Source organism: Mastigoproctus giganteus, chromosome 13 (genome assembly GCF_048544385.1).
Source record: "Mastigoproctus giganteus isolate SK-2022 chromosome 13, ASM4854438v1, whole genome shotgun sequence".
Lineage (NCBI taxonomy): Eukaryota > Metazoa > Arthropoda > Arachnida > Uropygi > Thelyphonidae > Mastigoproctus > Mastigoproctus giganteus.
Genome location: NC_143587.1, coordinates 48,713,318 through 48,728,507, shown reverse-complemented (window position 1 = coordinate 48,728,507; position 15,190 = coordinate 48,713,318). Strand labels below are relative to the sequence as shown.

Sequence of the window (15,190 nt, the reverse complement as noted above, 5' to 3'; positions counted from 1 at the left end):
AAAATTTTATCTTTTTTTTTTTTTTTTTTTTGGACTTAAGTAACATATTAAATTGTTCAATAAATAGTTTAATAGTCTTACTCACATGTGTTAGCTTATTTTCAAATTTAGCTAGAAATTTTCAACTTAATCTATCGGTGATTTGGTGTGAATATTGTAGCACATAACTAATGTAGTGCATGGTAGTTAGATTATAGGGTTTTAATTTTGATAGATAAGTAACTAGAAGGTTCTAATCACATAGGTTGGCATATATTTTTTATTTTTAACTAAGAAATTTTACTTTTAGTAAGGCTATAACTAATTTAAAATGCTACAAATTTAGCAGTATAGCATAACATATAACATAAACTCAATCGCTTAATATTGCATTTAGGTATATATGATGAGGGATTATATGATGAGAGCCCTGTCGATCAACTCAGCCCTAGAAAGATGGTGCAAGGCTCAAGGGGTTCTGCCCCTTTCAGCCCGGTCTACACCTGTCAACAGAAGAGACCGCCCCCACAGGAACGGGACACACTTAAATAGAAAAGGTGCATTCCACCTAGCAGTGCATTGATAGCTGATGCTATCAATGCACTGCTAGGTGGGTCGGAAAACCTCTAGCTTGGGGGGACACAAGGACCAAAGTAAATGAAAAAAAAAATAATAATAAATAAATAGTAATAATCACAGAATAAATAAATAATTTTAATCCCACAGTGAAGAGGAAGATGTAAGTCGGGGTGCCAGCAGACAGAGAGTAAGAAAAAAAAAAAAAAATGGGAAAATGGTTATCTATCCTGCACAGAGTGAGAAAGTAGAAAAGGTGAGCCAAGGCTGCTCCTAGTTCCAGGGCAGGATCCGGAAACAGTGCAAAACGCAGGTTAGAGAAAAAAAAAATATTAAGCTTAAGTAAATCGAAAAAAAAAAATAAATAATAAATAAAAATAATTAAAGAATAAATAAATAATTTTAATGCCACACCCTGGCTACATTGAAGAGGAAGATGTAAGTCGGGTGCCAGCAGAGAGAGAATGAAAAAAAAAAAAAAAAAAATGGGAGAGTGGTTATCTATCTTGCACAGAGTGAGAAAGAAGAAAAGGGGAGCCAAGGCTGCTCCTAGTTCTACGGTAGGACCCGGAAACAGTGAAGAACGGAGGTTAGAAAAAAAAAAAAGAAAAAAGAACATCAGTAGAAGGAGTGACTTTCAGTTGGCAGTGGAATTGTTAATGATCGGCATTTCCACGTCCACTATGTTTTTAAAGATTAAAACGAAAGAAGAAACAAAATAAAATGAAAGTAAAGAATTAAGTAACTTAAAATTAAATTGTCAAGCATCGGACCGTTCAAAGTCGTTGAAATTTCACCCGACCGATGAGGTGAGTGGTTTTTCTTCGTCTCAGTTCGTTGTTAATGCTCGCGAAATAATGTTTTATTTTTAAATTTTGTTGATTTGCCGTTCCTTTTCTTTCGCGAAATTTCCTTTTAAATTACCTTCTCCCCTTTTCAGCTATATCCGACTTATTCAAATGTCACGTGACATTTTTGTAACTTGAACTTTTAAATTTATTGGGTTTACCTTAGCGTGCCTCGTATTTCCAGTGCCGTTAGGTACGTGGCACTGGGATGACACGGCTGGCACGCAGTGCGTGCCACCCATACCGGCTGTTTCCGTGTGTTAAGGAGATCATGTGACAATGGGCGGAGTCAACACGCATCAATCACGGCCGTCTCGCCGCCATTTTGAAAGGGGTACCCGTTTCTGAATCTCTGCCCAAAAAATAAAATAGAATGGCTACAGTAATGGGGATTACATAAGTAACTTATCACGTACTGAAAACACAATATTCCTCGAAAGTGAATTCCTAAAATTATACATTAGGGAGCATTTTCAACCAACTTTTTAATATTCTAATAATCTACAGAAGAATAAGAATAAAAATATACCCGTAATAAATATGTAAATGAAGCAAGTTGCGGATTCTCCACTTTAGGATTATTTCCAAATTTCTTCTTGTCAATATATGAAGCCATACTGAATCATTTACTCAAATAATTGCTGCTTTTCTTGCAACCGAACAACCTAGTGTTTAAAAAAAATTCTTTTGGTTTTTAGTTAATCATTTTGAAAACTGCACAGCCAGCTATTTAACAATAAATAAATTGTGAATTATTAACGATTATTAAAAAATTAAAAATTATGAATAAAATAGAACGAATGATTCATGGCATTATGACACCTATCTTAATAAGACGAAATTAATATTTTTGAATAATAATTATAAATTATGCGATGAAATTTTTCAAATTTTGTACGCCCCTTCCCCTACCCCTAAAGCTTCATAAAGAAAGCTTTAACCTCCCATAGCCTTACTACTCTGTGGCCTTTGCAAAGCCCTGCGAGATTCAATGCAACTGCTGAAGAAATCTGATGGTGCGAGGCTCATGTATATACCGTATAATATAAACAGAGGATATAAAAGTGATGATACCAATGTCTGTAACAAGATAATAAAATCAAAGAAAGCATAGCGATTGCAAAAAAAAGAAAAAAAAAACAAAACACCATAAATATATATACAGTATACTCTATATAAAATATATAATTATATACTTCGTTTATATAACCCCAGGGACTTACATCTGGTGAGTATGGGCTTGGCACACCCAGGGTCCTGAGCTGGATATCATCATTCTTCTCTTCTTGGTGATTCCCTTCTACTCTCTCTCTCTCTCTCTCTCTCTCTCTCTCTCTCTCTCTCTGTGTAACTTGAAATTTTTTTTTTAGCTGGTGCAGCATAAGCCTCAGGCTTCCTTGCACTATATGACTAGTAATAATAATAATAAATAATAATATAAAGTGTAAGGGGAGAAGAAAATGAATAAAAGAACAGTAAGTAAAAGGAATAAAAGAACAGAAAAAAAAGTTAAAGGAAGTGAGAAATGAGAAAGTTAAAGAAAGTGACAGAAACAGAGAGTGACGGTAATAGATAACTAATAAAACATGCATAATGAAAATACGTAATTACAAAGGTAAGGTGAGCGGCAGCCATTATCAATTCACTGCAGGATGGAAGCCTCCTCAACAATTCATGTTGAGTGAAATGGACCATGATCCGCCACCCAGCTCTAGTGCGGGTTGGCAGATCTACCGTATTTAGCAGCCAGGGGCTTGAATCCCATCTACTCAAAGAGCATGTGCTACTGCACTCCCGCCAAAAAAAAAAAAAAAAAAAATATATATATATATATATATATATATCGAATGAGGATGTTGCCACACAGCAGCCATCAAGTGCCAATGGCCGGAATTGCAAGCAAAATAGCATCGTGTCTTCATTTCATTCTTATTTAATTTCTTCACTTCATTTCTTTTCCAGTTATTATTTGGCTACTTAGCTATATCCCTGAATATCCATTTTTCGCGACTTTTCACTCTACCGTCAATGCTTTTTAATTACTCAGCTTATTCTTATACCTTAATTGTTGTTGTTGATGGGTTTTAGGAGCATCGGCAACTAAGTCTATGTTGCTTCGTGTATGTTGTTTGTAAATTGCGTGTGTTCTGAGGTCGATTTTCTGTTTGCTGTACGAAAAAACGAGTTTCCGGAAGAAAAGAACCATGCTACCGTCGTTTGAAACCGACCAACTCAGCCACGCTGTGAAAAATACCCATAAAACTTCCTCACGTCGTCGACCGGATTCGAACTCAGATCTTTTCTTCCCGGTGTGGGCAAGATGGCGATCCTACCAACTGTGCTACCCACTAGGTCTTATACGTTAAACCCCCATATATATAATATAATCGTTTACTTTACTCGCATTTTTTCGAACGCAAACCGGGTGGAGAAGGCCCGGATTCGAATTCCGTCGATGACGCGAGGAACTTTTATATGCTTGTTTCACCGCGTGACTGAGTTAGTTGTTTCCAAGTGTAGATAGCAAGATTTTTTGCCCACGGAAAAACTGCGGTTTTTATTATTATTATTATTATTATTATTAATAGCCATATGGTGCAAGGAAGCCTGAGGCTTATGCTGCACAAGCCAAAAAATATTCCCAAGTTACCCTGAGAAAGAGAGAAGTAGAAAGGAATCACCAAGAAAGAGAAGAATGATGATATCCAGCTCAGGACCCTGGGTGTGCCAAGCCCATACTCACCAGATGTGAGCCCCTGGGGTGAATTTTGTCCAGCAAAGCAGGGAAATCGACAGAGAACACACGCAATTTACAAACACAATACACACGTGTAGTTCAAGTAACTTTCTAGATGACCCTAATATAATAGTTTATTTATTTTTACTCTCATTGTTTGATATGGCAAATATTTAAACCCCTGAGCGAGAGCTATTTTACTTATTATTTAAAATTCGGCGGGTCCCCTGCCAAATTCATTCATGTGTGCGTGAGCCTGCGTGCGTGTGTGTGCGTGTGTTTTAATCAGGGTAGCTCCCAGACATAACTCAACTCCACCTTGAACTTGTGAAAGTGTAGTGGATGACTTCCGACCCTATGGTATCCATTTGGGACACCATAACTGCTTGCATGCCAGGTGGGATAAAATACTGACGTGGACTCTCCAGTGTGAAAACTCTTTGGAGAGGGAGACGCCTTTAGGGTTGGAGATACTGGCCTGATGTCCCTTTGTGGCCTCTGCCAAGAAGCTCAGGCGACCCTGGCAGAGGGCAGCCTGAGTAGGATGGGCGACCTGGCTCACCTCTCAGTGGCGGCAGCGAGCAATATAGGGTCCCATTAGAGGCCTTGCGGCCAAATAGCCAGAGAAACAGCAGAACCCAAAACAATACTTTACACAAACAACATACCACACACATACACCTCTGGCATTTACAGGGTCCTGTATACTTCATAAGTGTAAAGATGGCGCAGTTGTGGAGACCACCACTGGCAGCTTACCCTAAATACTATGCCACAATGATAATATGGCTTGGTGTCCCTGTTTGCGCGGGAAGCACAGTGATATCGTCAACGTGCTCCCCACACCGGGTGAAAAAGGCCCTGTTTTGAATCCCGTCGATGACGAGATGCGAACCCGGGCCTTTTCACTCCATGGCTGAGTGAGTTATCGGTCTCAGGAGTAGATAGAAAGTTTTTCCCCCAGAAACTGGAGTTTTTTCGTCCAACAAAACAGGCAAATCGAGCAGAGAACATACCCAATTTACAGACAAAATACACTTGGGTATACATAAAAATTACCGCGCAACCCGGTAATTTTTTACATATACCCAAAATATAATAGTTTGGTCTGGCCTGGTGTTCTCAATGGTTTCAGAATTAAGGAAAAAAAGTAGATGCTTTAATGAACTGGTTAATTTTTGCCATACTAGATGGGAATACTACTGTCAAAGACCTGGTTACCAGAGCATTTTTTTCCGAACGAAGAACCAGAGATGGTTCTCTATAGGAATATATTTTTCCTATTTACTTACTGTGCATGGTCCTTTAATCACGATTGTCTATTTTTTATTTACAATTTCGATTGTCTGACACGAATCTCTGTCGATGTGGTTGTTTGGAAGATTGGAAACATATTCTTTACGATTGTACATTATATGTATAGTGATTTTAGAGAAAAATTAATGATCAATGTTGGGAGCATAGGCGCCAACAGCATGGTGCAAGTGCACCACCTTTAGATTTCGAAATAATACGCAATTTTTTATATTTTCATTAATTTATTGAAACAATAAAACAATACAAATTCTACAAAAAAGGTAAAATATTAATTCAAATAATTTATCAGAACAAAAACAAAATTAAAATAACTATTGCAAAACGGAATTAGACCCTGTTAATTTTCGTCATTATCTATAAATAAAAATTGGCATCAATTCTTTCCTTAATTTAACTTGACTTAATTAAGATATTGCATATGTATTCGAAAATTTGGTGAACAAAAAATTTATTACCACCTGAACCACATTGCAAAATAGCCTGCTGGCGCCCATGACTGGGAGTATTACTTTAGGGTAGGAATCGAGGCTTGTTCGAGATGAACAAACTTTGAATGCATTACAAGTTTTTGCAAACGATGTTTTTACCAGAAGAGCTTCGAATAGGCAATTCAGTATTTCTAGTAGTGGTAACAGGCGGTTTCTGAATAACTCGAATATGTTGGTGGATTTACTACTACAGCTGTGCCCCCGTATCCGCTGATTCAGTACCCGCGGTTAACCACGGGAAAAAAAAAAAAAAAAAACGAAAAAACTTAACACGTACTACTCGCGTGTCCAATAGAATGCTTCCCTTTATTTTTTAAGATGTCGATTTTAAGTCGAATAGCTTCCCTTTATTTTTTACAATGTCGCGTATGGTTTGGTCACCAACATTATAATGGTTCTTTAGAGCGGTGTTAACGGATGCACCGTTTTCAAACTTTTGAATAATTTCAAGTTTTTGTTTAATTTGAAAGCACAACTCTTGCGTTTGCCCATCATTTTCGCAATTTCTAAACATAAAAAAAAAAAAAAAAAAATAGTTACTATAAAAATATTCCGACATCCCTGACATAAATAACGAAACAAAATTAGTCCTTTTGCGGTGCGACGGAACACAACAATTAATGCGACGCACTAAATCAAACTAAACATTTGGTCCCTTTTTTTTTATTTTTTTATTTATGACTTGCAAAATATCTCTTTATACCTATTTTAGTTAATACAGTACTGTACTTGAATTTTATGATTTCTGGTTGATTTTTTTTTTTTTTTTTTTTAATTTGCTGTCTTGAAGTGTCCCGGTAAATCGAGAGTCTGCTGTACTTTATTATTACCGTATTTAATGTTGGTAATGTCTTACTGTGTTTTTAATTTATCAATTAAACTTTATTATACGTGTGTATGTACAGTACAAGAAAATCACGGTATATATGGGGTCAGCAGGTGTTCGCTTATATCCGTGATTTCAGCCATCCACGATGTCTTGGAACGTATTCCCCGCGGATACGGGGATCTTACTGTACTTCGTTTTATTGATAAATGTTTCGTATTGTTTTACTCATCAAATTAATATGATGTCTGTAATTATTTAAAATTGAAATTTTTGTAGGTAATTGGAAGTTTAATGTATTATAAAAGGTTTTATATAATGTTTAATTTATGACTTCGATGTTATACATTTTTGTTATTACTTTTACGTTGTGCGAGTTTTTCACCCTATACGGGCATTTGTTTCATTTAACTATTTCATGGATACATGACTCGAGCTATCGGGATTGTTTTTATTTGCAGCATGTAATATAATTTATCTATTTTGTTGTTCTGCAGATTTCTGTTAGTATTTTATTTAGTTACTGTGTTTGTTGCGTGATGTTTACAACATTATCGTTATTGGGTATCATACATAAAATTTGTAATAACTACACTTCCATGAGGTTATTTTCCTTATATAATTTTATTACGGTTGATCTGGACCTTATAGGTACACTAACTTAATGTGTCATGCAGTGGTGAGCTGTAAATATTTTAACAATGGGTTCGCAGTTTTTCCAACTTTCTACCGAATAAATTTGATCGGTCACAGAACTGACGTCATCCGCGGCTTCCACTAGAGGAGCTTCCTACGCTCGCGCTACTAGTAGTGTGATTAGGCGCATGACGCGTTTTTCGTGCCGTTATATTATCTGGAGTCAGGGGCGGATTTAGGGGGGTGGACAGATGCGGCTTATTATCCCCTTAACCATGAGTATAAGTGAATATGTAAAACGTTCCTAGGTCTATCTAAAAAAAAAAAAAAAAAATTAAAAATCTGGTCGTCATGCATCGCCTTACGATGATAACTGGATACGACAGTGTCTGGAGATCTAACTTTTTTAGAATTTTTGAATAGTATGACGTCACAATCATGCTTCCTGAAGTTACTACTGCAGTAAGTATAGTTGCAACAATACAAATATTTGTCAACAATTTCTTTTTTCGTCTCGCATTTTCATTACATTCCATTGTTAGGTTCCCCTAACAGCTGCGTATGTCGCTTCAACTACAAGATAAGATCGGTACATCAATCGGTGCTGTTCTACAAAGATATTTAGATACGTTGCACTCGCAAGTATACATGTCTTACTTTAGTTATTATAAATCCATTGTATCTTATCTTCCAGAAATTATGAAAATCTGTGAATGATCAATAAAATATTTACAATAAAAAATCTCTTTTATTTCGTAATCGATATATACAAATCAAAATACCTAAAAGAAACGCGAAGGATGTTTCGCATAAACCATCTACAACTAGGGAAATATAATGGAAACATTTTTTTTTCATGATAAAATTTTAATATTGCGAATAAAAAATAACACGAAATATTTCCCATATCACAAATAACATAAAAACTATCGCAAAACATTTCACAATATAAAAAACAAACTTTCTAGAAAAAGTACACAAAAAATCACTGATTACATGAAAAAAAATTATTTTACAAATATTCAAGAAAAATTTATTCTGAAAATTGTCATATAAAATTTACTTCTTAATTAGCATTAGCATTAGCATTAGCAGAGGCATATGATGCAAGAAAGCAAGCTTATTCAGCATCAGCCAAAAAAAAAAAAAAAAAAAAACCACTCCCATTTCACCCCTCCGTTCGTTCGAAATACCTGTCCAGTTGAGCTTTAAATTTGTTTAGGCTATCAACAACAAGTGATGGAAGTCGGTTCCACCAACCAACCACCCGCTGGCCAAAGGCAAATTTCCGCACATCTATCCGACATCCGTCCTTCCTCAATTTGAATTTATGCCCTCTGAGGTGATTATTCTGAGAAAGATGAAGAATCCCATTGGCATTGAGCATGCTCAAACCATTCAAAGCCTTATACACCTCTATCAGATCACCTCGCCGGTGCCTAGTCTCCAAACTCTGTAATTTACAAAACTTAAGCCTTTCTTCGTAAGAGCAACCCTTTGTTCCATTTACTAATCTTGTTGCCCTTCTCTGTACCCGTTCCAGCAGCTCTACATCCTTCTTGAAATGAGGCCTCCAGACCTGTATACAGTACTCAAGATGTGGCCTTACCATTGCCTTATACAAGGGAATAATCACCTCCTTATCCCTGCTAGAAAAATTCTTGTATATCATTGACAAGACACCATGAGCTACTCTTGCAGCTCGTCTGCACTGCTCAGAGAACTTCATATCTGCCTGCACAATTACCCCCAGGTCCTTTTCATTCTCCACCACTGTCAGTGTAGTACCGCAGAGTTGATACGTTGCTCTGGGGTTACTGTTTCCCATATGCAGCACTTTACATTTGTCGATGTTAAACCTCATTTGCCACCTCTCAGCCCATCTGTTCAACCTTTCCAGATCCTGTTGCAGCAGCATAGCGTCAGTATTGTCCTTAACGACCCTGCCAACCTTTGTATCATCTGCAAACTTGGACATTAAACTTGATATCCCATCATCAATATCATTCATAAACACCGAAAACAACAACGGACCCAACACTGAACCTTGAGGAACTCCACTAATAACATTAGTCCACGTTGAGCAGTGTCCATTGATTACCACTCTCTGTCTTCTGCCACTCAACCATCCCCTTATCCATAGCAGCAATTTGCCTCCAATGCCACAGTGCTCCAATTTGTGCAGCAGTCTTCCATGTGCAACAGTATCAAAAGCCTTTCTAAGATCCAAATATATAATATCAAAGTTATTCCCTGCATCCAGTTCTTTTGTGACTACATCATAGTATCCAATCAAATTGGTCAGGCAAGACCTGCCCTTAACAAAACCATGCTGCGTCTGAGCTATAACTGAATTCTTGTCTAGATGATCCTGCAGTGCTTCTTTAACCAGTGCCTCCATTAATTTACCTGGAACAGAAGTTAAACTAACAGGTTGTTGTGGACCTTCTGCTTTGCTCAATAGCGATGATTACAGAGGAATGATTTGACGTAATGATCCGGATCAAATTGAAGCAATGGTTTTCCATACAACCCCGGGGGGATTTACATCTGGTGAGTATGGGCTTGGCACACCCAGGGTCCTGAGCTGGATATCGTCATTCTTCTCTTTCTTGGTGATTCCTTTCTACTTCTCTCTCACTCTCAGGGTAATAGGAAATTTTTTTTTTTTTGGCTGGTGCAGCATAAGCCTCAAGCTTCCTTGCACCATATGGCTAATAATAATAATAATAATTTCCTTCTACATTTGCCTCTCTCTCTTAGGGTAACTCGGGAATTTTTTTTTTTTTGGCTGGTACAGCATAAGCCTCAGGCTTCCTTACACCATATAGCTAATAATAATAATAATAATGATAATAATAATAATAATAATTTAGATGTATGGTCATCTTAATCTGTCAACGTGTTTAATTGTCATAATATTATTCATTACGATGAAAGCTGAAATCAGCTTCAGCACTGATAATCGCAATGGTTTCAAAGATATTTTCTGGCTTTCTTAATTGAAAAGGGAATTTCACTCGATTTTAAAGATTGGCACACCAATTAATGATTTTAAAGATTTTGTCTTCGACAAAATCTCTAAAATCATTAATTTTTATTTCATATTTTATCAGAAAACTTAAATTTCTTATTCGGTTTTCACCGTCTTGCTACCGAGACAAAATTTATTTCACATTCCAGGATTTCGGGTAGCATATGTTTAAAATTTCTTTCAATGGTATCGTTATTTTCTTTATTTAATTTAAAATCACCCTGTTAAATTAATAACTTATCCTTTAAGGATAAAACAATGAATGTAATAACTTGTCACGAGGTAATTTTTTTACTTTCAATTTTGATTCCTTCAAATTCTTTCCACTTCAACATGCTCTCAATTTTAGTTTCTTAATTTCCTTCAGAATTTTTCAAATTAGCAATAGCATTGATAGTTCGAATAATTAATTTATATGCACCGAATCACAATGGTAAAACGTTGTGATTCTGTACAGCTTCTGAAAGGTAACAGAGCTCCTGCAGGATGTCGATCATTAGTGCTAAATGGTTAAGAAATACCAAATTTAAAAGTCGATTTAATAATCCGGAATATTTAACTTCTGATTCAAAATGTTTGCACAAAGCGGGATAATTCATCCAATCCACAACTACCGTCCGCAAGCTACAAGCTGCTCATCGTGGCCCGAACATCCGACCGATCTTTATAGTTTCCACATCAAGTTCTTTAGCAATCATCCTTAATTCACGCTAGTTTTTGGAGATTGGTGATATAATGCTAATTATTGCCTGTATGCCATTATATTTTAGAACATTTTCTACATAGTGAAAAACTCGACAAAAGTTTCAAAATCTGCCAACATTTCATCTTCGTAAAGTTTATACAGTATTTTAGTTGCCTCAATTCCACCCCCTCCTCTATTTTGCTACTGTCACTAGTTCTTTGAATATTGTGAAAAATGTCAGAATCACACTGGTATTCAGCTAATGTGACCAAGTAAACATGGACAGGAGAAATTTAGTGGACGGCATGGATCACTCACTTCTCCGAAAAACATATGCCCATTTGTCGGAATAAAGGGAAACCACAACACAGGTTGACCAGAGCTATAATCCGTGTCGAGAATCTTCTTAATCCTCTGACTGGCTATGGAAAGCATATCGACTAGCGCGACTTCTCGGCATGTGACTGCATAGGTTTTACGGATACCACTAACACTGTGAAACAGCAATCCCTTTCACCCTCAATTGGTACTTTCTAGTTACCTAAATTTCCTAAAGGCCAGAGGCGAGAACAATGCATACAAAGTTCTCTCATAATCCTTTCGTTACATAGAAATTTTCTTTGTTCAACGGAAACCATTTTAAATGTAATTACCAAGGGGAATCAAAAAAATTCACTATAAATAAGTTCATTAAACAGAGGTCCGACTGTAATTAAATCAAAAATGAAGCAATTTTAAAATACATGACCGATCGATTGCGCCATTAAAATGCTGGGAATGGGGGCCCTGCTCGCCCCACTGGCGACTCAATAATTGCTGGATATTCAATAATTGCATTCAGGATTTTATTTGTAAAATAAATGATCGTCTCAACAATGGGCTCGCAAATTTTCTAAAAAAATAACAATGGGCTCTCGCAAGCCCACTATAGCTCACCACTGGTGTCATGCTTATCTAATGATGTTTAACCTTAGATGTCTATTGTTTCTGGAACAATATGAAGATCTTCGTCAATCTAACGTGGCAGAAGATTAGTTCGAACAATCAAGGGCAAAAAAAAAAAATAAAAAATAATGGCCTGGTATCCCATGACAGAATACCCACCCCTCACCACTACCTTCCACAGAGGGCTTAAATGCCCTCGTGGATGAAACATCACTCACCTTGTTCCATTAGCCAAGGAGACCACCTGTCAGTGACATAACTCATGATCTCCATCATGCTGCTCCTCAGAAATATTCCTTATAAATCTGTCTCTTCACATTTAGGTTTTGGCACTTTTACTCTCTTGCTCCTCCCCTCCCTTTTGAAGGCATCCAACTACTACAGGTTTTCCTAGCTCCTATTCACTTCGGGTACATCTCTCTTGGTGTTTGCCTTTCACATTCACCCCTTCTTCCACTGTCTCCATTTTTCTCTTCATTTGGGGCTTCTCTCTGGCTCTACCAGTGGCCAGCCTCATCAGACATTCTTATCTGACCCTGGCCCAGCTCCTTATACCGTGGACGGATGCTGGTGATTGCACCTCTCAGTAATTTAACGGTCAAACGAACAACACACCAACACATAACTTACTGTACCCAACATAACTTTCCCTCATCTGTCTTTGCAGTCTTGCATGTTCACAGTGCCACTAAGTATAGTTTTATGGGGAACCATTAGCACCACCTAACAAATATGTCACTATATGTCACTTACTCTCATTGATTGTAGATGACTCTAATCTCCCCTCTCTCCCAGAAAATACACTGCTTGACATGACCATTCAGTGAACAGAATCACTGAAGGCAAATATTTGATAGGGTAGGCACACTGGCATGCAAATTCCGAGTATCCAATAGAATTCGATCTACCACATTACAGGTGATAGATCAATCAAATTATTCATGACTATAAAAACATGGGTTGTGACTTCACTTCATCCCCATTTTTTGACTTGCTCAGTGGGACAGCCACATATCTCGTACTCAAGATAGCAAGTCATCATTGTTTAGGTGATTCTTTGAGATGGCAGGCCAGCAGATGACTTGAAGCCTGGCAGTCGCAGGTGGCACGTTGGCTTAATGTGTCATGCAGTGTCGTCTCGGCACTATGGAAGTAGTTTCAGAAGACAGGAACCATTACAAGTAAAGCTGGTCACCTGAGGACTACATCAACCAGAACAGACCTCTATCTGGCTCTAACAGCAACCTACGACGAACCTTATGATGTCTTACAATCAACTGTCTCTTGAAGTTGCTGCAGCCATTGGTGAAAACATTTTCAAGTGGACTGTGTTAATAAGGTTGAATTGAAATAGACTACACAAGGAAGCCAGACCACGGCAGAGCTCGTCAAAACTAGTGCCATGAACATGTGACCTGGATTGTTTGGGTGTTGGGTTTAGAAGCATCAGCAACTAAGACTGTGGTGCTCCATGTATATTGTCTATAAATTTATTATTATTATCTTTATGGTGCAAGGAAGCCTGAGGCTTATACTGCATGAGCCAAAAAAAAAAAAAAATTTCTGAATTACCCTGAGAGAGACAGAAGTAGAAGGGAATCACCAAGAAAGAGAAGAACGATGATATCCAGGCTCAGGACACTGGGTGTGCCAAGCCTGTACTCGCCAGATGTGAGCCCTGGGGTTATTTGTGTTCTGAGATCGATTTTCTGTTTTGCTGGAAGAAAAACTTCAGTTTCCAGAAAAAAAAAAAAAAAAAAATGCTACCATCGCCTGCGACTAACTCATAAAATCCCATAAAAATTCCTCCCATTATCGACAGGATTCAGACTCTGGTATTTTCCACCAGATGTGGGGAGGGCAGCGATCCTACCAACTGTGCTACCCACAAGGGCATGTGTTTTGGTTCAGTTCTGTTCTCTGATAAGACCCGTTTTAGCCGGCAAACAGGTTCTAGACATTTCATCTGGAGACAAGGAATGTGGTACCATCCCTCCATCACAGAAAAAGAAAAGGACACTTACAGTGGAGGCAGTGTTTTTATGTGAGGTGGAATGATGATTAACGGCCGCACCCATCTTCATGTTTTTGATGGTGTACCATAACTGTGCAGAGGTACCAAGAACAGATCCTCAAATCCTGTGTGAGTTTCAGGAATGTGGTTGGCCCAGCTCACATCTGGTGAGTATGGGCTTGGCAAAACCAGGGTCCTGAGCTGGATATCATCATTCTTCTCTTTCTTGGTGATTCCTTTATACTTCTCTCTCTCTCTCTCTCTCAGGGGGTAACTCGGGGATTTTTTATTTTTTATTTTTTTTTTGGCTGGTGCAGCATAAGCCTCAGGCTTCCTTGTACCATATGGCTAATAATAATAATAAAATGCATGATACCACCACTGTACATACAGTTAGAGTAGTGGAAGAATATCATGAAACTGAAGATATCCACAATCACCAGACTTAAAATGTGATCAAACGTGTGTCAGATGCCCTTGGGAATCGCAGTGTATGCTGACAGCCATCTCTTCAGCCCCTTATGAGCTATGGTCTGCACTGCTGGAAGAATGGGATTTGTTGCCACAAAATCTTATAGACGCCCTTATATCAAACATGGTTCACCACAGTCAGGCCTGTGTAGTCGTTGGATGCGATCATATGCTGTACTGATGTCATGGACCACATTTTCAAGCATCTTGTACTGACTTCCGTAAGGTGACCTTTTTGGTAGTCTTTATACAGCCCTTATAAATGTTCCTTTTACCTCTCCAAAGTTTCTCACTGTCTCTCATTTTATTATTCTATGGTACACCACCATACCAAATTTTGTCCCGTTTTGTCCTGATTCATTGCAAGCTGCACGAGTTGCACACTTTCTACGAGTTCTGTTAATTTTGTCAAGCAGTGTAATTGAAGTGTTATACCTTAAGCACAAAAATCTAAAACTGTACCGCTACCCATTCATTTGCAGGCCACAACCTTTCGAACCCCCCTTTTGTATATGTATCGTATATTACATATACTGTGCAGTAAAAATATTACAATCATCCCTGATGAAATCAGTCATTCCTCTCAGCCTTGTGGCATACGTCATGTTGTGGCGAGATTGGATAAATGTGATAT

The 15,190-nt window shown here is 37.7% G+C and overlaps 1 protein-coding gene across 1 annotated transcript in view; it reads right to left on the bottom strand.

The window, feature by feature from the left end:
• Positions 1 to 1,645, bottom strand: part of LOC150076021 (uncharacterized) — a 100,466-nt gene extending 98,821 nt beyond the window's left edge. Inside the window, exon 1 of the mRNA XM_090387237.1 lies at positions 1,565 to 1,645. Within this exon, the coding sequence (XP_090243363.1) occupies positions 1,565 to 1,645 (81 nt within the window). The remainder of the gene's footprint in view (positions 1 to 1,564) is intronic.
• Between the last annotated feature and the right edge of the window lie 13,545 nt (positions 1,646 to 15,190).